This window comes from Miniopterus schreibersii (genome assembly GCF_964146895.1).
Source record: "Miniopterus schreibersii genome assembly, chromosome: 7".
Lineage (NCBI taxonomy): Eukaryota > Metazoa > Chordata > Mammalia > Chiroptera > Miniopteridae > Miniopterus > Miniopterus schreibersii.
In genome coordinates this window covers 23037048-23058173 of record NC_138108.1, presented here as the reverse complement: position 1 = coordinate 23058173, position 21126 = coordinate 23037048, and the positions used below count along the sequence as shown (strand labels likewise).

The 21126-nt window shown below is 42.9% G+C and overlaps 1 protein-coding gene across 5 annotated transcripts in view; it reads left to right on the top strand.

Annotated features, from left to right (window-relative positions):
- Window positions 1-18334, top strand: part of CFLAR (CASP8 and FADD like apoptosis regulator) — a 46943-nt gene extending 28609 nt beyond the window's left edge. For 4 of the 5 annotated variants that reach the window (XM_081141928.1, XM_081141926.1, XM_081141927.1 and 1 more), the window contains exons 7-10: window positions 810-859; window positions 1578-1659; window positions 10281-10794; window positions 12715-18334. In XM_081141928.1, the coding sequence (XP_080998054.1) occupies window positions 810-859; window positions 1578-1659; window positions 10281-10794; window positions 12715-12853 (785 nt within the window). In that variant the 3' untranslated portion in view covers window positions 12854-18334. The remainder of the gene's footprint in view (window positions 1-809; window positions 860-1577; window positions 1660-10280; window positions 10795-12714) is intronic. The other variant, XM_081141929.1, reaches the window with a different exon arrangement.
- Window positions 18335-21126: the final 2792 nt, after the last annotated feature.

Below are 21126 nucleotides of genomic sequence, written 5' to 3'. Positions count from 1 at the left end.
GTGAGTCAGCTTTTACAGCTTTGGTATTTGAAAGTGCTCATTTCCCCTAAACCTCATCAGTACTGGCATTTTCTTTGCCTGTCTTTAGACATTATTTCTCATTTTTGCAACAGTAGTATAGAGTAGATATTGGTTTATTCACCTTAGAGATTTAAAAAACCCCTGAGACTTCAGGAAGAAACTTGCCCAGATTAGAGAGTTTGTCAGTGATGGTGCTAGGGTTTGAGCCAGCCCTTTATGGCTTTAAAACTGTTGGTTTCTCTACCTCCCTGGGCAAATAAAGTCATTTTTATCTAACAAAATGTGCTTTAGGCTCATCTACATTTGCTAAGCTCATTGTCTCCTCTCTTGCCATTGACATTTTATTTTATAATCTTCCAGTATCACTAGACTAAGAAAACATGGCCATCTGTTCAGTTTCTAAGGCTGTTCCCGTGGGGGTTGTCCATAGTTTTAGCACATGTAGGAAAGCTATTGATATTGTTTGTGGTGAAGTTATTACTCCCTGTCAGGTTAAAAACGCACCAGTAGCCTGGTCCTCACCTGGAGAAGGCAAGGGAGAGCCTTCTTTCACTTGCTGCTTAAGCAGTTTTTCTACGTGACCCCTGTTTAGCACGGATATTTGGGTTTCCTGTCAGGTTTTTCAGTGCGAGGGCAGAACCTTGGGGCTGAGTACAGCTGAGGAAAGAAGCGATAATAGGGGGAAGAAAAGAGGGGAAGAGACACCTGTGATACGAAGAAATGCAGCCAGCATGGGAGTGGGCTAAATCTCCTTCAGCTTTGTAAATGATTTCTCTCTCACCCTCCAGGAATACCAGTGAAGACATCCATTCAAGAATCAGGAGCATTTTTGCCTCAGGTACAGAATAAATGATCTGATTTGGTATTGTACTGTATGCACAGTACCTGTGGAGAACACCAGCTTCTTTAAAAATATCTATTAAGAATTTTTTGTGACATCGGTAGGGTTTTGAGAGTGTTATTTTGCTGGTACTCTCCTAAAGGAAACTGTGGTTGTAGCAAAGAGAAACATGTGGAAGTGGATTGCATTAGTGAACTTTGGAATGCAAGGAAATTCCAAAAGTGGTGTTTCTCTTTTCAGCTGAGTGATTACGGAACATATCAGGAAGCAGCAACACTGAACTTTGACTTGTTCTGGCTTTTTCTTAGGCTGATAGCCTCTTCCCTGTAAGGACAGGCAATAGAAGGCCTCCTTTTGTACTAGTTTGGAAAGATAGCACTTGTACAAACTCAGGTTACTAAGAAAACATGCAATCCATCTTTTCTCTGTTTCAAATTATCTTTGTCTTGCAAAGCTAAGACACGTATAAAGAGACTGTGGTTCTCATTAAAGTTAAATAAAAACGGAAATAGCTTGTTGTCTTAAGCTCATTACCTGAATAGAGGAAAAATATGATCTTAATGCGAAATGTCAACTGTGATGCCTTCAGGCTCTATTGACGGACTTAATTGCCAAAGGGATGCGTAAGAAAATCCCAAAGAAAAGGTAGTATATAGGTGAGACCTTGTAGAAACAGCTGTATGCAGTCTTTAATAATCCCTACTTTGTTTTTCAGCCCATACCTGAAGAGAGATACAGGATGCAGAGCAAGCCCTTAGGAATCTGCCTGATAATTGATTGCATAGGCAATGACACAGGTAGGTGTGGATGCTGCAGATTAACTGATGCCTCCAGAGTGAGATCACAGCGCAGGCAAGCTATATTTGCCAGTGTGATGAACACTAGCTGCTGTTATAAACCATGGTGCAAATCTGCATGGAGGGGAGTTTGATTTTCAACCGGTGTGCTGCAGGAATTTTTAAAACATGCAGTACCTGACTATTTAGTCAGGGGCAGTGACTTCTTTTCCCTTAAATTGTTAAATTAAAAAATGACAACAGCCAACACAGCAATAGCCATTCGGTGTGAATGAATCAAAATCATTCCTTTTTTTTTTGTCAGATCGACAAAAAATATATTTTTTGGTGTGCTGCAGAATTTTAGTAATTAGTTTATGTGCCATGAGATGAAAAAGGTTGAAAACTGCTAGGCTGGGGGGAACTTTGTTCCATATGGTCATTTAGTGGCTTCATCATCTGAGGTCCTGGAGTTTCCCACAGGATCCTCTCCATCTGGGTGGTGGATAAAGGAAGTACATTGTTGTGCTCGCGGGATGCGAAGAAAACTCGAGACATGGAGAATGTAGAATTCAGGTGGAGATGCAGAGGGTTGAGGCTCTGGAGGAGCTGCAACAACCCTCCTCGCCATCCAGCGATTTTTATTGTGAGCCACAGAAAAGCGGGTGTTAGAGAAAGTGATCAGTAGAAACCATAAAATGCGCAAGAACAAATGGCTTTGTTCTGAGCTATATGCTTAGTATTTTCCTTATGGCCATAACTCTCCTGGAGGCAAGCTTCCTAGAAGGATAAGGATCTGTTTCCTTTCCTGGCAGAAAGGTTTCGGTTGTTTTCAAGGGGATTTCTGCAATTCCTGGGAGCTTGCCGACCAACTCCTTCAGAGTTTGTTTGTTCTTTGCTGGCCTTTTCCTGCATACATGATCTCACATGCAGTTGGGCACCAGGCCAGAGTGCTGTGCATCATTTCTACCCAGATTCCACTTCTCGGAGTCCACTCATATGGCCCCACCTAACCCAGTGGGCAAGGAAGTTAGTCTAGCTGTGTGTGAGAAGGAAACTGGAAGGGGATTTGGGGAACACAGAGCATTTTGTCTGGCAAAAAGGCATAATTTTTGAAAGTCGGTGAACTTTAGTCTTGTCTTTCCATGCCGGATGCTGCGGCAAAGAGCAGTCCTGGGACCTGGGGTGGGGTGGGGGGATGTAAAATGAAAGGCTTTCTGGCTTCAGTATTACCAGATGCCCCATCATTTCACCCAGAGAGATACCATGAAACTTTCTGGGTAACATTAAAAATATGATAAGTGTGTGTTCTCTTAGAGGCAGTGTGTCGCTTAGTTCTATACCCTGCACTTCCATTGTCGCCCCGAGTCTGTGCTACCTGTGTGTCACCATTGTTTGGATCTGAATTGATTCTTTTGCCCAGTTGTGGGTGGATGTCTGACTCAAATGAGATCAGTCACTGATGACGAATCTAAAGAGGATGAGAAGAATCTAGTCAAGTGGAATAACATTATGTTTAATTACTTATCTCTTCCTTAAAAGGATTGATCATTCTGTTTCCCCAGTTTCCTTCCAGCTTTCCAACATTCTCTTAGAATGTATCAGAGCTATCTTTTAGGCTTACTTTAAGTGTTAACATGGTGAGATTTATGGGAAGAGAATATAACAGCAGATCAAATTAGCAAATATTAGGCTCGATGTCCTAGGATTTCGGGTATGATCTCACTTCTTCATGCCCTATTTTTAGTTAGATGTGAGAAATGCTGATTCCTCACCCCTAGATAAGTGTCCTTTCTTTTATAGCCATTAGTATCAATATAAGGATGAGAAGATATTTTCTCAGTGAGTAACTTCTTGCTTTTAAAGAGACTGTGTAGTTGTCTTCTGCTTTCCATTTTGGTTTCATTCATTAGAGTTCCCAGGTGCACATAGTGCAGGATGTACATCCGTTGTATAAAGAGAATTATTATAAAGATAAAGCCATGATCTGCTGTGAATTTGTGACTAAAATCCATCGTCTGTGCTTGTTTCCCTTGCTGGGTTATGGGCCTCTTGCTGGCAGGGACGGAATGTGGATTTATATATTTCTGCATTTCAGGAGCATGGTTAGAATTGGTCCCTGGACTATGACTGCAAGGGTGTGAATCATCGCTCTGCCATGTTCTAGCTTGTGACCTTGTGCAGATTTCCTCTCTATGTCTCAGTTTCTCTTTTGTAAAATGGGTTAATAACAGGACTCGCCTCATAAGAAGGTTGGGAGGAGTGGGTGAGTAAAGGGCTTAGAGCAGTGCCTGGCACACTGTGAATGTGTACTAAGTGCCAGCTAACATTATTTCCCCAATTTGTTTAATTTTAGTTGCAAACCACTAAGCTAGAACTTGGGTGGTACATGGAGTCTGATCCCAGACGAATGAGGGACTAGGGAACTGGGGGCCTGAGGCCTGCGCTGGGCTCTGCTGAGTGGGGCAGGTCCCCACAGGCTGGGGCCAAGTGGAATGGAGGGGTATTCTTGAGAGATCATAACTTCTGAGGAACTGCCCAGGTGGAAAGCTAGGCAGACCACTCCTACCAGTCATCATTGTGAATGGGCTTGGCAGAGAAAGAGAATCTTGAGTACCAAGACTAGGGTGGGGTGAGGGAAGTCAGGAAGACCTGATTAGAGAGAAAGATGGAAAGGAGGGTAGAATTGGAGGTGGAGTCTGGGGCACCTGTGTCTTTGGCTTGCGGTATGAGCAGGTATTGGCCTCTGGTGCATTTATATGCCTGCTTCCTTGACTCAAGCTGTCCCTGCCTCTGGGAACAAAACAAATAAGAGGGCTTGAGGCCTCTTATACAACCCCTCCTGGGCACAGGTGGCCAATTAAGAGGTAAGAAACTAGACAGCACACTTGACTCCCATTGTTCTGTGGCTTTTATCTGCTGAGGGGTCCAGAATCCATCGTAAGCCCAGCTGAGACTTAGAGCAGCTGGAGAGTGTTAATTAAAATGAGTGGTAGGAACAGTCTCTTTTTCTCACACCCTCTTTCTAGGCCTCTCACTCTTGCCAACTCCCCTCTTGGAGATTTTTCACTGTGGCCTGGAATCCTGCTTTGGCTAACAGTAGTCTTAATTACACCCAGTACTCCTCATTTCTTCATTTCCATCTGAACAGCATGGAGGCTTCATCTAGAGTGATTGTGTGGGGTTTCCTTTGTCTCTTTCCTAGTTACCTTTGTCATGTTGTTAATGTTGGACATTTGGGATGATTGTAGGAGTCAGGTGATAAACATCATTACCAACTGAGACAAGGGATCTGAAAGAAACTTAACAGTAACACGATAATACTAATTTGGGAGTGGTAGTGATCAGAGTGTAAATTTATTAAAAACCTATGTGCCAGGTATTTTGCTAATTCCTTTACTTGGATTGTCACTTAATTTTCGTAAATAGTACTGTAAGATAGGTACTATTATCCCCATTTTCAAGGTGAGCAAGCAGAGCACAGTGAACTCCCTTTCCTAACTTCTCTAGTAACTGATAAAGCTGTGATTTGAAAGCTTGGCTCCAAAGCCTCTGCTCTTAGCTACTTTGCTATAATGTAAGTTTCATGTGGGGAGCTTATCCATCCCTTCCACTGTGTCTCCAGTACCTGGAACAGTGCCTGGCATGTTGGAGCTCAATAAATATTTGGTGGGTGAATGAATGAAGGAATAAGCTCTTCTAATCTCAGTATGTTTCTAAAACCATCCTTTGTATCTGCAGAATTTAGCAGACTCTTATACCTACCTATCTTCTGTCCTTAAAAAAATAAAATAAAAAGAGACTTTTACCCAGAGAGTATGCAAGTCCCCCAAAATATTTATAGGTTTGTTCTTCCTTTATCTCATAAATGTTTACCGAGTACCTACTATGTGCAAAACACCATGCTTGGCCCTGTATGAAGCATATTTGGAGGCTATGAGGCACAGTCTGGTCTCAGAGCCACTCTGTGAACAACACTGAAGTGATTGTTTCAGTGGCTTGTTCTTGAAAAGAATCCTTACAGAGGTCAGTAACTCTTCTTGGAGCAGACATGGAGGCTTAGGGATTTGGAGCTAGTTATCTCAGTTTGGTAGAATTAAGAAACAAGTCTTGCCTGGCTGGGCGTGGCTGAGCAGTTGAGCGTTGACCCAGGATCCAGGCGATCGGGGTTCGATTCCCTGTCAGGGCCATGCCTGGGTTGCAGGCTCGATCCCCAGTCGGGGGCGTGCAGGAGGCAGCCGATCAATGACTCTCTCATCATTGATGTTTCTATCTCTCTATGAAATCAATAAAGACATATAAAAAAAAAAAAAAAAGAAACAAGTCTTGATATTGTGTCATCTGTGTACTGATTTGTGGTGCCCTAAGGTAGCGCTGACTTTTGACCTTGTTAGGAGCGGGGAAGTGAATGTCTCTCCCATCACAGACAGATGAACTCTGGGCCTTAATCTAAAGCTCTGGTTGGTTTGTAGGCTCCTGAATAAAATATTTTAGAAATCATTTCTTCCTCTTTCTTTTCTCCCTGGCTCTTTCTGAAAAGCTTGAAGATCTTTCTGTACTGTTTAAGCAGGTAAAGACTTTGATTTTTCTAGCAGATGCTGCATACTTCCTTTGTAAATCTTGAATAAGTAAATATCCTCTTCTAACAGGGCAAAGGAGATGTGAAAGCCAGATAGTTCGTGGAGATGCTTTGTAGGTGGTGCTGACCCCCACTAACGGCCAGAAGAACCCACTCGCCCCCTCATTTCAGAAAGTCGGTTTCTGAAAAACAATCAAGTTTACAAAGAATAAGGCTGGGTTAGGAGTGGAATTTCCAGTGTGAGTTGAATGAGAACTGCCGTTTGAAGTTTTATTTCCTACTCAGCCTCCAAGTTTTTCTTCCCCTATATGCAGGAAATGACAAGGCAGTCGCCGTGCTGTTTAAGGACACAGAAACTGACTGCTCTGAACCCATTTTAGTTTCAGAGGTAGAGACTTTTTTCTGGGTTCTAAGGAGGCAGATTCCATGAGAAAGATGTACCACAGGCTCCGTGATTTGATTTGAAATGCCTGCCTTTATTTCCTTTAAAGTTATTCCCTTATATTTATAAGCATTCACGGCTTGCAAAGCATCTTGACAGAAACCTCATTGGATCCCCACAGCCACCTTTTGGAGAACATAGTAGAGGCATCAGTGTTAATCCCATTTTATAGGTGAGTAAACTAAGGCTGTACCTTGTTCAGCTTTACTCTGTTGCCACCCCTTTGATCCTATAAATTAGACTGGGCATCTCGGTGTTCTTGCTGGCCCAACAAAGAAAGTTGCAGTTCCCCGCTGACATCAGTCACCAGGCCACCTCACAGTCTGACAGAGGAAAGATGTGATATTAATGGGAAACGTCGGCTGCAGTGACGTCAGACTGGTCTCTTGAGTGACTGTCTTTCCAGAAGGATATTTAAAGGATGCTCCATCTTGGTCTGAGGCCTGTCCAGATGTGATGTTCTTCTTGTCCTGTTCTCAGCACTGGGGACTTGTATGCTTTTTGGCTTCGCCTCCAGAGTTAGCCTTTTTTCTCCTGTTCTGGTAGGTAAAGGGCTTCCTGCCCTGACCTCGGATTCCCATCCCCTTCTTAGCCCCTCTGCTGGTGTTCGTCATCTGTCAGGACTAGGCAGAGTTCAGACTCAGCAAGTAAGTTGAGCGAGGAGCCCGGACTTAATCTCAGATCTTGTGATTCCAAGACTGGTTCCTCTTTTGCCCTGCACCACACGGCTGCCTGCTCGCTGCCACGCGACAAGCCGCTGTTCCAGCAGGAGCCACGGGGAGCCCGGATAGAGGAAAGGCGGAAGGCACCGGACCGACCGCATTCGTCCTGTCCCAGCTGGACCCCTGCCTGTCAGCTTGGGAAGAGACTATGGGTTTCTTTCAAGGGCTTTGATAAAGAAGGAAATCTCTCAGGGAGAGAGGGTTTTGAAAGAAGTGAACCATTCTTTTTTTTATTTTTATTTTTTTAATACATATTGATTTCAGAGAGAGGAAAAGGAGGGGGAGAGAGAGAAACATCAATGGGGCCGCCTAGACCACAACCAGGGCATGTGCCCTGACCGGGATTTGAACCCGGGTCGCCAGGATCCCAGGTTGATGCTCAACCGCTGAGCCATGCCTGGCTGGGCGTAACCACTCTGGGATAACAAGTAAACAAAGCTTTGAGCTGGTGTTTCCCTATTTGCTTCTGCCCCCTGTAGGAGAGACTACTCCATGATCAGAGATATGTGGATCCTGAAAGGAACCATTTGGAATAAAACTAGGGACCTAGTCCAGGCTTTCTAGTTGTACACTCCCGGGTTCCAACCTGAGCGCAGTGCCGGGAGCTGAAGCCTTGCCCACACCCTCAGAGGTGAGGGCCAGGGGCACGTGGCTAAGCCTTTTCTGCTACACTGAGATTTCGTGAGGACAAGTGAGTTATTTAGTAGGATATCAGCAACCTGTGTGTTATGTCCTTCATTTCCCAGATAATACTTATTTATCATCGAGTTTTAAGGAGATGGGCACCTTCTTGATATCTTTTCATTATTATGTGATATATAAAATTCATTCTTTTCACCCTTACCTGTGGGCTAGGCAGAGGAGAAAAGTAAGCAGTCCCACTACAGTCTTAAGTCATGGTTATTGCCATTACCGCTTCCTGACAGGAGAGATCAAAGGACTTAGCTGAATTATTTATCTACTAATGTGTACAGATCACTCCAAAATTTAGTAGCTTAGAAGAACAAGTTTTTGTGGGTTGGGAGCTTACTAGTGGTAGCTGGCTGATCTGGCCCAGAGCCTCTCAGGAGGGAGTGGTCAGAGGCTCGAGTGGGATTACAGGATCTTCTCAGGTGGCTCACTCACGTGGCTGGGGTGTTGGTGTGAGGCGTTTGTTCTTCATGTGAGCCTCTCCACGGGACTCCTTGAGTGTTCTCAGGACATGGCAGCTGGCTTCCCCTAGAGTAAGCAGTTCAAAAGAGAGAAAGAACCAGTGGAAGCCACATCCTTTTCGGGATCTAGCTTTGGAAGTCATAATATCCCATTTGCCACATTCCATTCATTAGACACGAGTTACCAAGTGTGGTCCACATTCAAGGGGAGGGAATTACTCTTTATCTTTTAAAGGGAGGAGTACCGAAGAATTTGTGGACATATTTAAAACTGTTGCATCTGGTAGGATGTGGGGCCACAGGGAAACCCAGCTCTCCTGAGTGGAAAATTCTACTAGATCCCCTGTGTGAATGTGTCTAGACACTGCTCATGGCTGAGTGAATTAAATTCAGAGCACTCAGGCCAGCTCTTATTTGCCCAGTGGCTGTTATTCCAGCTTTTTCTTTACCCAAGGCTGTGTTTCTTTTCCTACCTTTTGTCTTTTTCCTATTTCCTGCTGAGAAGCCAGGAGAGATATTTTGATTACTTACTTTCACTCGTATTTTATTAGTGGTCGGTCGAGTTCGCAGAGCAAGAAAGTGAAAACTTGGTTCAAGCTGTGAGTCTGAATTATTTGGGACTATTCAGACTTCAGATTGTTCCCATTTAGTGTAGAGAATTGAGAATTTGTCATAAACAGTTATGTGCTACCTTCAGTTATGTATCTCCCCTTGATGCTTTTTGTGATGCCTAAACTAGCAGGAGGTGGGACCCCTTTGTTCCTTGGTGGAAGTCATATGTGTTCTAATTATTCTTATGTTGTTTGGCCTGGGGTGAATGCAGTGGTAGGCTTCTGGAAGATCATTCCCCAGGGGAAGAAGAGAGGTGGGAACATAGTCACAAGACATGGAAACAAACCCAGAGAAGTTCATGGGCTAATAGTTTTGGTGACAACTTGAATTAGGAGATACTTGTTTAGCCTCTGGGCTTAGGACAGAACAGTTTTCTGCCTTGCAAATGAGCTAAAAACTGGAGACATCTCTCAGACAGAAAACAATAACTTAATGAGTGGCTCAAAAGAATGTGGAATTTTTGAGCGTGGAAAAGAAAGATGTTTCTCTTTGCTATTAGAAAGGTAAAACAATTCAGGAGCCTGTGTACATTTCTCCAGTGAAGGTAAACTGAGCAGATGGAAAAGTAGACTGGGTAGAGTGTCTAGAGTTCCAAGGCCATAGAAACTTCTAGAATATGGACAAAAAGATTTAAGAAAAGAGACTAGGAACTAATTTTTATTGAGCACCAGAAGGTTTATTTGTATTAACTCATTTAATCGTCGCAGCGTTCTCATTGGGTGGGTCTCACCACTTCCATTTAAAGCTAGGAAGACCCACTTCCTAAAGAACATGCCGCCCACAGGCGTGGCAAGTTGGCAGACTCGAAGTCTGCTTTTCCTACTGCCTTCTACTGCTTCTGGAGCCAAGGTCAATCCAGGATTCCTGCAAACTAGGAGAAGACTCTTTAGGAGCACTGTAGGAAATCTTGGCCAAGGGTTCCCACTGCTTAGTGGGAGGTCAAACTGGGAAGCAGGCCATGAGAGAAACTGGAGAGCCTGGAAATGGTCACAACTTACATCTTAGGGGTCTCCATATCATCCTGCAGCAAGTGGAGGTGAGGGAACTCGTGACCCATGCCACCCTTTCTGCAGCTGTTTGGATCTGTGCTCTGCAAATGTATCCATTGCTATGTATTTGTTTGCGTTTTTTCGTAGAGAATCTTCGAGACACCTTCACTTCCCTGGGCTATGAAGTCCGGCGTTTCTTATATCCAACTGTGGACAATATAATTCGTGTTCTTTACCAAGTTTCCCATATGACTCAACACCAAGACTACGACAGCTTTGTGTGTGTCTTGGTGAGCCGAGGGGACTCCCAGAGCCTGTTTGGCGTGGATCGAACTCACTCAGGGTTGGCTTTGGATCAGATCAGGAGAATGTTCATGGGAGATACATGCCCTTCTCTCTTGGGAAAGCCGAAGATCTTTTTTATTCAGAACTACGTGGAGTCAGAGAGCCGCTTGGAGGACGGCAGCAGCCTCCTGGAGGTCGACGGGCTATCAGCAAGCAATATGGATTCCAGGCCAAGGCAGTCGGGGGCCAGCACGGTTCACCAAGAAGCTGATGTCTTCTGGAGCCTGTGTGAAGCAGATGCGTCTCTGCTGACACAGCACTTAAACTCACCATCTGTGTACCTACAGCACCTCTCCCAAAAATTGCGGCAACAAAGGTGAGCCACCCAGGCGTGGCTGATCCCTGGACCACTTGTTTATTTTCCTGCTACCGATATAGAGATTACCACTGCCATGCTTGATGCCCTCTTCTCGGCAGAGAGGAAAGGGGATTTTTCATTCTCTGGTAGGGTTGCCTGAGGAGTATGATATAGACCCTGCACAGTGTATGAATGCTTTGTGCTTTAGGAGGTCACTTATTAGCCAGCTTATAGTTTGGATATTTTTCTTCAAAATTAACAAAATTTTAATTGTTATTTTTTCTTATTACAAAAGCGATACATACGCTTTATTGAAAAAAATCTTTGAAAATAGATGCTGAAAACAGAATATAAAAAGCAGTTATAATCCTACTTTTTATTTATTTTAAAATTTATTTTTTAAAAATTGTTCACATTATTACAGATGTCCCCCATTTTCCCCCTTTTTGCCCCCTTCCACCCAACTCCCACCCTACCCCAGGACTTTCCCACACTATTGTCTATGTCCACTATTGTCTGTTGCCTGTGTTATGCATATATGTTTGGTTAATCTCTTCCCTATAATCCTACTTTTAGAACCAACGTCTGTGAACCAAATCTTGATATATTGCCTTCCAGATCCTTTTTGGAAGGATACTCACACAATCATATATTAATATTTTTGAAGCCAAAATAGAATCACCTACCATTACTTTATAATCTGCTTTTAGTTTGTGCAACAGTATATCACTATTTTTACATGTCAGTAGTCACATTTCTACAGCATTGTTTTATTTTTTTAGAGAGAAAGAGAGGGGGAGAGAGAAACATCAACTGACTGCTTCTCGCACTTGCCCCAACCAGGGACTGAACCCACATCCTGGGCATGTGCCCTGACCAGGAGTTGAACTGGTGACCTTTCAGTGTATGGGACAGATGCTCTAACTGACTGAGCCACACTGGCCAGGGATCTACAGCATTGCTTTTCATGTCTGCAGAGTAACCCATAATATGGCTATAGTATAATTTTGACCAATCTTCCAGTCATTGGATTATGTTTTGCTTTCCCAAAAAGAAAGTGTTAATATCTTTGTAGCTCAGAATTTGTGTTGATCTTTAATTGTTTTCTTCGGAGTATTCCCAGAAGTGGAATTACTGTGTCAGACGATATGTGTTTTTAAAGCCTTTGATGCTTCTCAGACTGTCCTCCAGTACAGTTAGACCAGCTTCGTCTGAGAGGGCCTGGGTCCCCAAGTTCCCATCGACACTGCATACTCTTATATTTCCCCAAGTCTTGACAATTTGATAGGTAAAAAATGGTACCTGACTGTTCAGGTCTGCAAGTTTTTATTATATAGACATTTTTTATATTTATTGGCAAGAATACTTTTGTAAGGGAAACATGGTGACCTGGTTTCCACTAAGCTGAATGAAGCCACGCTGCACCCCAAATGTAAGATTAGTAGTCTTTTTTCAGATGCCCTCCCCAATTACAGTTTAGAATGATGTTTCTGAGCCACCTGTGAGATGCATTCTACTATAGCTCTGGGGACCCCAGGAATAGATCTCGTGTCCTACAATCCCCAACCCCTTAGTGGTGGTTCAGCAGTAAAGAGAGCCCAGAGCAGGAGCGACCGTTTTCCAAGGTAGACATGTGGTGTGCCAGTGGTATTATTGGCCTTTACATGCGTCCTGCATTTGCACAGACAGTCCAGGTGGGTTACTGTTTGGCTGGCGTGTCTCCAGAGTAAGACTCAGTTGCCCTTTGGGGAAGGGGACTGAGGTCAGCGGGCTAGAGTGCTGCAAGCTGGTTTGAATCACTAAGCACCTTGTAAAGTGTTTAGAGAGGAACAATTTCAAAGCACTTTCAGATCAGTTGGCTCATTTCACCCTAATGACAATCTGTCTCCTCTTTGATATTCGCGCGCCGTTAATTTTTGCCTTTCTCCTTCCCTCCAGAAGGCAGCCACTTGTGCAACTCCACCTTCAACTGAATGACACTGTGTGTGAGTGGAACAGCAGAGCGCCTCGCAAGGAGAGGTACCGCATCGTGCTGCAGCATACGCTGAGAAAGACCCTCATTCTCTCTTGCAAATGAAAAGGCAAAGGCCCTTTTTCAGTCTTTCACTCTCCATCACTATCCCGCAGAGAATGGCTTCACCTCCCACAGCCACATCAGAAATACAACTAAAATACAGAAGCACCCTCACTCAGAGCCTCCTGAAATCTGGCTGCACAGAAGCCCCACAACCAGGTAACTGAAGAAGCACCGAGACCGGGAGGAGGGGCCGAGGTACGGGCTGGAGACGTGGGCAGATCTGGGCTGAAGCCTGGAGACTCAGCCTCGGAGGGACATCTCGGCGGCAGAAGTTTCCCAGTGAAGTGAAGGGTCCCGGCCCCACATCAGGCGCCGCCCAGCCCAGGGTGCCCCGGGCTGGAAAGAGAAGTCCCACCACTTCAGGCTGTAAAAACCAGTGGGGACTGTCACTGAGGGCCTCCTAGACAGAAGAGCTGGCGGAGGCCGTTGCTCCTTTGGCGAGTCCTCCCCGCACACAGCCGCAGGCAGGCGCCATATTTGAATCCCCAGCACCTGACTCACGCCTTTGGCCCCGCCCCGTGATTCCCGGAGGCCCCGCCCCTCCCCACCTGCAGCTCATCCAGGCCATTTCCAGGGGCTTTTCTGTGCAAGTGGCCTCTCGAGCCTCATGCTTAGGACTTTCCTAAAATCTCTCAAACAAGCAGCAGCGGGCCTCATATGGCTTGATAAGTGGCCCCAGGCCTGGCACTAGCGGCAGCCTGCACTGGCTCATAGCTTGGCCTCTCCTGGGCTCCTCCAAGCCCAGCACAAGGAGCAGCCAACTACAGTTTGCTGTGTAGCTCATGCTGGGTGGCCCTGGGCAAGGCACTGGCACAGGCTGACTTTGCATCTCCCAGGAGGCCCCAGAGACAGTGCACCTGGTGGTCAGACTCGACCACGCTGGATTGCAACCCTACCACATCCAGGAGTGACACACCCAAGGGGCGCACTTGGTGAACACCAAAGCTCCACTGAAGTAAATCCTGCTCCATAGGGGTGTCTCCAGCACACCAGCTCCTTGGCTGTAGTTGCAGCTGGTCCTCACAGTCGATTGGCCTGGGGGTCAATTCCTCCCAGTGACACTAACAGCAACCAAGGCTCAACTACAACAGGACAGTGCACACAGCCCACACAGGGGAGCACCTAGAAGACCCAGCTCAGGTGACTGGGGAGGCTGAGCCACTGGGCCCTACAGGACACCTACTACACAAAGCCACTCTACAAATTCCAGGAGTCATAGCCAAAATGTGGAGGCAAAGAAACCTATCCCAAAGAAAAGAACAGAAGAAATCTCCAGAAAAGGAACTAAATGAAATAGAACCAAGTAAGCTACTAGATACAGAGTTCAGAATTATGGTTATAAGCATGCTCAAAGATTTTTTGTAACTTACTTTCCCCTGTGTATTCTTATTATAGTCTAATTTCTATTCCTATTTAAAACTAAAAGTAGTAATATGGTACCTTGTATTATATTGAGCATTGAATTTTGAAAATTTTTCACATTAATGTGTGCCTTTTTGGTTCTAGATGACCAAGTAGTGTATCATTCAGAATGTTTTAGATGCGTCCTGGCCAGTTTGGCTCAGTGGTTAGAGAGTCAGCCCTTGGACTGAAGGATCCCAGGTTCGATTCCGTCCACGGGCACATGCCTCGGTTGCAGGGTTTAACGCTCGCCCAGGTCAGGGTGCTTGCAGGGACAACCAATCAATGTGTCTCTCTCGCATTGATGTTTCTCTCTTTCTCTCTCTCTCTCCCTCTTCCACTCTCTCTGAAAAGCAATGAAAAAAATATCCTTAGGTGAGGATTTAAGAAAAAAAAGAATGTTTTAGATGCAAGTAACAGAAGGCCTAACTTATAACCAAAAGATCAGTTTTTTGGTTTGTTTACTCTCATTAAGCAGTAGATCTAGAGGTTCGAGGGTAGTTGCTGGGTTGGTTAATTCATTGGTTCAGTGATGTCATACAAGACTTGATGCTTTCTACCTTGCCTCTCTATAGTCTCAGTGTTTTAGCTTTTATTTTCAGATTTGTCGGCTAATGGTTATAAGGCGGCCACAGGTCCAAGTATCACACCCAAAAGACAGAAGAGAAAACATCTCTTCCTTGTGTTTCTTCTTAAGATCAAAGAAAAAATTTCCCAGGAGCCGTCCTCCCAGTGTTCCTTTCCCTTACTTCTGATTGGCTGGAATCTCATCACATTTCTATTCTTAAACCAGTTACTGGTGGAGGGAATGGCATTAGCATAGTTGGTATATACGAGCCCAGGTTTAGTCCCCTGGGACTAGGGGCGGGCTCAGCTCTTCTGAACCTGTCTCCAAAAGCTGGGGTTATGTCAGGAAAAAGTGAGGCATGGAGCTTCCTTGGGGAGTCAGCAACCATAATGCATGCCAAAAGCATGAGAACATCCTTTTTATGACTGAAGAAACTGAGGCACACAGCTCTTAAGTGAGTTGTTCCCAAATCTCAAAGAAAAGCAGCGGTAGTCCCAGGTCTAGAATGTTAACCACCAGCCTTATGATCTGGCGTTCTTTAGAAATTAGAACAAACTTTGGAAATGTGTGGCATGCATTCTAAGACAGGCATCATACTCCTCTCTGCTGTTTGTGGGAGTCATTACCTTACCTTTCCAGCCCCCCTCTCCCTGCAGAGGTGGCGTGACCACATATCTGATCTTATCCCATCTGCCCGACATGGTGAAATTCAGGGCCGCAAATCAGCATCTTTTCTTTCTTCCTTCCTTTTCCCTCTCCTCTTTTTAAACAATCATTTATTTATTTATTTTATTTATTTTATTGATTCCAGAGAGAAGAAGGGAGCGAGAAAGAGAAGGGGGGAGGGGCGGAAGGAGAGAGAGGGAGAGAGAGAGAAAGAAAGGGATTAGCTGCCTCCTGCGCACACTCCAACTCGGGACTGAACCTGCAGCCTGGGTATGTGCCCTGACCAGGAATCTAACTCACCACCTTTTGGTCCAGCCAAGTGAGCCACACCAGCCAGGACTAAACAGTCATTTATTAAATTATGCTGTGTTGTTTGTTTCTTTACTTTTGTCACTTTTCTTTTTTGCCTTTGATTACATTGTTTTTATTAATATCATCCGTCAGTCAGTCCCCAGAGCCAAAGCGAGGAGTGCTATGTGTTTGCTGGTGTGTTTTGCTCACTCGCAAGGGAAGGGGAGGAAGTGTGATTCCAGGCCTAGGCTGACAGCGGGAGGAATGAGGCCTTGCCTGCTTCACAGAACTGTCCTGCGGAGTGTTCTGAGGAGGAAATGAGAGAGTCTTTATGATCATACGCAATGAGAGAGTGTTTGTGACTGCTTTGGTGATGCCACGTGAACATTGTTGTTGTTATTATTGTTATCCCACACTATGGAGAAATTACTTTGGAAAGGAAGAACCAAACGTTGAAAAGTTGGTAGGATTTTGGCATGTTGAAATGGAGAAGAGACTATGTTGCGGGAGAGGAAACAAATTGAATGAAGGAACAGAGAGGAGAAATGCAAGGCATGTTCTAGAAACCTTGAGTGTAACTTTTAGCTGGAGCGGAAAGAATCTGAGCAATGGTGAGCTGAAAGCCAGGAGATGCTGTGGTTAGAGTGCTTAGGAACCTTAAAGATCCCCATTTTGTCTTTTCGTCAGTTATGATGGAAATTCTAGGACTCTTTTTCTTTGGCACTTTTGTTTATAAGCATTTGATTACTAAATGCGTACCTGATTTTATTTACTGAGTTTAGTTTTTTAGTGAAATATTTCAGACATACTCAAGATAATTATATTTAGATAACAATATAATGAATACTCATATACCAGTTTATATAAAATGTTCTAAAATATATATGAAAACTCTTAAGATATTACTTTAAGTAAAAGTTCCAAATATAAAAGAGGTTAATGTACTATTTCAAACCTAACAATAGCCTCACACTGAGAATTAGCCAAATGCTCAGTAATAGGGACATGGTTCTGAAGAGATGTCCACTGGCTGGAATTTTATGTAACCATTAAAATTATGTATACAAATAATAAGAGCTTACATTGAGCCATTAGCTCATTTCACATGTAACTGAATTTAAGTAATTTAATAAATTTAACCAAACATGCCTTAACATCTTTTATTTGGTAGCTAGAAATTTTTAACATTAAAGGGCTTACCCTTTTGTTTTTGACAATGCTAAACAGAACATTCTATCTGTATTAACATTTTAACAAGAATTCTACAGATTATTTTTCCTTTCAGTGAATAAAATCCATCAAAATGCTAAGGAAATTATACTCCTTTATATTCTGCTAACAGACCCATCATATCTGCTATTTGAAAGAGAACTTTGCTGCCTTCTTCTGTAAAATAAAAAAGTTTTTTTTCTTTTTTTTAGACTAGAGTAGTTCTTTTTTTATTTTAATTTTAAGTTAACTACTATATTTTGAGATAATTATAGATTTCACAGGCAGTTGTACTAAATAATGGAGAGATCCCTTGTACCCCTTACCCAGTTTTTCCCAATAGTAACATCTTGCAATAGTACGTATAACACAGTATCAGAACCTGGACACTGACATTGACGCAGATACAGAACTATTCCATTACCACGAGAATTCTTCATATTGCCATTTTATACCCATAATCACTTCTTTCTCACACCCCTCCAACCCTAGCAACCACTAATTTGTTCTCCATTTGTATAATTTTATCTTTTCAAGAATGTTATATAAATGGAATCATAGAGCATGCAACCTTTTGGGGTTGGCTTTTCTCTGCATAATTTTCTGGAGATTCAGCTTGCATTAAAATAAAAAAGTTTTAAAATGAAAAAAGATTAAAGCTGCTATAAACATTTGTGTGTTGATTTTTGTGTAGATATAAGTGTTCAAGTCATTTTGGTAAATACAAAGCAAAGCAATTGCTGAATTGTATGGTGAACCTATGTTTAACTTTGAAAGGAAACGCAAAGCTGTATTCCCAAGTGGCTGTACTATTTTTGCACAGTTCCTGTGATTCTGCATCCTTGCCAACATTTGTTGGTGTTAGTGTTTTGGATATTAGCCTTTTTAGTAGATGTGTAGTGGTATCACATTTTAATTATTATTTTTAAAAAATATGTCTTTATTGATTTCAGACAGAGGAAGGGAGAGGGAGAGAGACACAGAAACATTAATAGTCATTGATCAGCTGCCTCCTACACCTCCCCTCCTGGGAAACGAGCCTGCAACCCAGGCATGTGCCCTGACTGGGAATCGAACTTGTGATCTCTTGGATCATAGGTCGATGCTCAACTCCTGAGCCATGCCAGCTGGGCTCACATTTTACTTTTTTATTACCCAATCACATATGATCATGTATATCTTTTGATATCCTTATTTGCTATCTGTATATCTTTGTTAAGATGCCTGTTCAACTCTTCTGCTGATTTTTAAAATTAGCTGTTTGCCCGGCCGGGCGTGGCTCAGCGGTTGAGCGTCGACCTGGGATCCAGGCAATCAGGGTTCGATTCCCGGTCAGGGCACATGCCTGGGTTGTGGGCTCGATCAATGCCTCTCTCATCATTGATGTTTCTGTCTCTCTCTCTCCTTCTCCTTCCCTCTCTCTGAAATCAATAAAAATAAATTTAAAAAATAAATAAAATAAAATTAGCTGTTTATTTTCTTATTGTTGAGTTTTAAGAGTTCTTTGTGTATTCTGCATACAAGTTCTTTATCAAATAAATGTTTTACAAATACTTATTTCCAGTCTGTGGTTTGTCTTTTTATTCTCTTAACAGTGTCTTTCACAGAACAGAAGTTTTTAATTTTAATGATGTCCAGCTTATCAATTTTTTTCTTTCATGGATTGTGCTTTTGGTGTTTTTCCTAAGAAATCATTGTTAAACCCAAGGTCATGTTAATGTAAGAAACATTCAAACCTGTGAAGAATTTTGTGAGTTTGAGCCAAACTGTTTACAAATGCCGGAAGCAGAATCTCAAGGGACTGAGATAATGCTCCGGAGAATGGGAGTTTTGCACCATGTTTTATACATTACAATCAAAAGAGGAGACATAAGTGGGTTACATGAAATCCATTGGTGATAAATTAGGGAGGAGGGAGGAAGCAAAATGGGGCGGGGGGAGCAGGACCTCTGGGATTGGATAAAAAGTAAAATGATAGACACATACTTCTTTTACTTAAGTGGGTGCAGGATAGTTAACAGTCAACAATTAACATGATAAAACAATGAGAGGATTTATGATCTCTGCCCTGGTGCACTGGTTGTGCCCTGTGGGGTCTAAAAAAGGGGGAGTTACCCTGACAGTCCAAAGGTATGTTATCATAGATGCAAAAGGCAATAGACAGGCTTAGTTAAGGTAAACATTGACCTTTTTCAAGGAAGATACCGGCCTAGGACATGACTACCCACCATAAAACTGCTCTTAGTTAAAAAAGTTTTAATTTCATGGTTCAGCAGTTGAGCATTGACCAAGGATCCAGGAGATCTTGGTTAGATTCCCGGTCAGGGCACATGCATGGGTTGTACACTCGATCCCCAGTCTGGGGGCCTGCAGGAGGCAGCAGAGCAATGACTCTCTCTCATCACTGATGTTTCTATCTCTCTCCCTCTCCCTTCCTCGCTCTGAAATCAATAAAAAATATATTTTTTAAAAAAACTTCCTCCACTTCTGCCTTCCATTTACTTTATACTTCCCTGCTATCTGGATTTCACCTTAATCATTCTAACAAATCTATAAGATCCAAGGGTGACATTGACCTTAATTACCAAACCAGTGGTCCTTGGATTCTATGGGTTATTCTCTTCCTTCTTCTCCAGGGTATTACACTATATAAGTTCTATCAAGGACTTCTCTGGCCAAGTCTTCTTGGTATCTTTCTCTTCCTGGTCTCTCAATGTGGATACTCCCAAGGATCACTCTTTTGTTTTCTCTCTTTATACTTTCTCTTTTAACAACTTTGTAGCTTAAGTTACTATTGCTATGCCTCTCACAATATGGCTCTTTCCAGCCCAGACTCTTCTCTTTAAATTCAAATCTCACCCTGCAACTTCCTGGCAGATGTTTCCACTTGATTTTCTCTTGGCACCTCAAACTCAATATTCTTAAAACATTAGAAAAACAAAGCCTCTATTTCAAATAGTTCTTCCTATCTCCAAATTCAGTTAACAGTGTCTTAGAACATCATTTTCACCCTGATCTACCTTCTCTTGTGTTTCTACATCTAGCTATTTTCCAAATCAGGTTGGTTCTGTATCTGTATCTTTTCCATTTCTCTCCATCAATACACTTCTGCTTTCATTACCTCTTCATTGAAATATATACCACGTCTTCTTTATCTATTCATCCATTGATGGAAACTTAGGTTGTTTTCATATGTTGGCTATTGCAAATAATGCTGCTGTGAACATAGCAGCCTCTTCATTGAACTAGGACAATAGCTTTCTCACCGATCTTGCCCCTAGCCTCTCAATTCTACAATTATTTCATACATAGCAACCCAAAGAATCTCCTTAAATACAGCTTTGTCACCTCCCTCCTTCAAATCGTCAAGATTCTTCAGGCATACACAAGAAGATTGTGGTTGGAGGGTGAGGTGAGGGATGGAGTGGAGGAGTGAAGGAGTGGAGAGGTCTGCTGTTGTAATTTCTGGAATCCAAAGGCTCAGAGGACCAGGGGCTCCAGTGTCTGAGGGTAGGAGAAGATGAACATCCTAGTTGAAGAGAGAATTTGCCCTTCCTCTTTTTTGTTGGACCTGTCATGGATTCAATGTTGCCCACCCATATTGGTGAGAGATTTTCTTTACTCAGTCTAATGATTGGAGATGCGAATCTCTTCTGGAACATGCTCACAGACATATGCAGAAATAATGTTTACTGGCTCTCTGGGTATCACTTAGCCATCACGTTAACACGTACAATTAGCTATCACAAGGTTGTGACGTGTGATTATGACATATCCTAGATCTCTTTTTCTTTTTTCGTTAAAATATAATTCACATATCGTAAAATTTATCTTTTTAAAGAGTACAATTCTTTGGTTTTCAATATATTTACAGTTGTGAAATCATCACCAGGATCTAATTTCAGAACATTTTATCTACCTAAAAAGAAACCCCATACCTATTAGTCACCATTCCCTATTCCTCCTGCCCCCAGCCCCTAGCAACTACCAATCCACTTTCAGTCTTTATGTATCTGACTATTCTGAATATTTCACATAAATAAAACATACAACATATGACTTTATGCATCTGACTCCTTTCACTTAGCATAATGTTTTCATCCATATTGTGGAATATATCAGTATCTCATTTCATTTT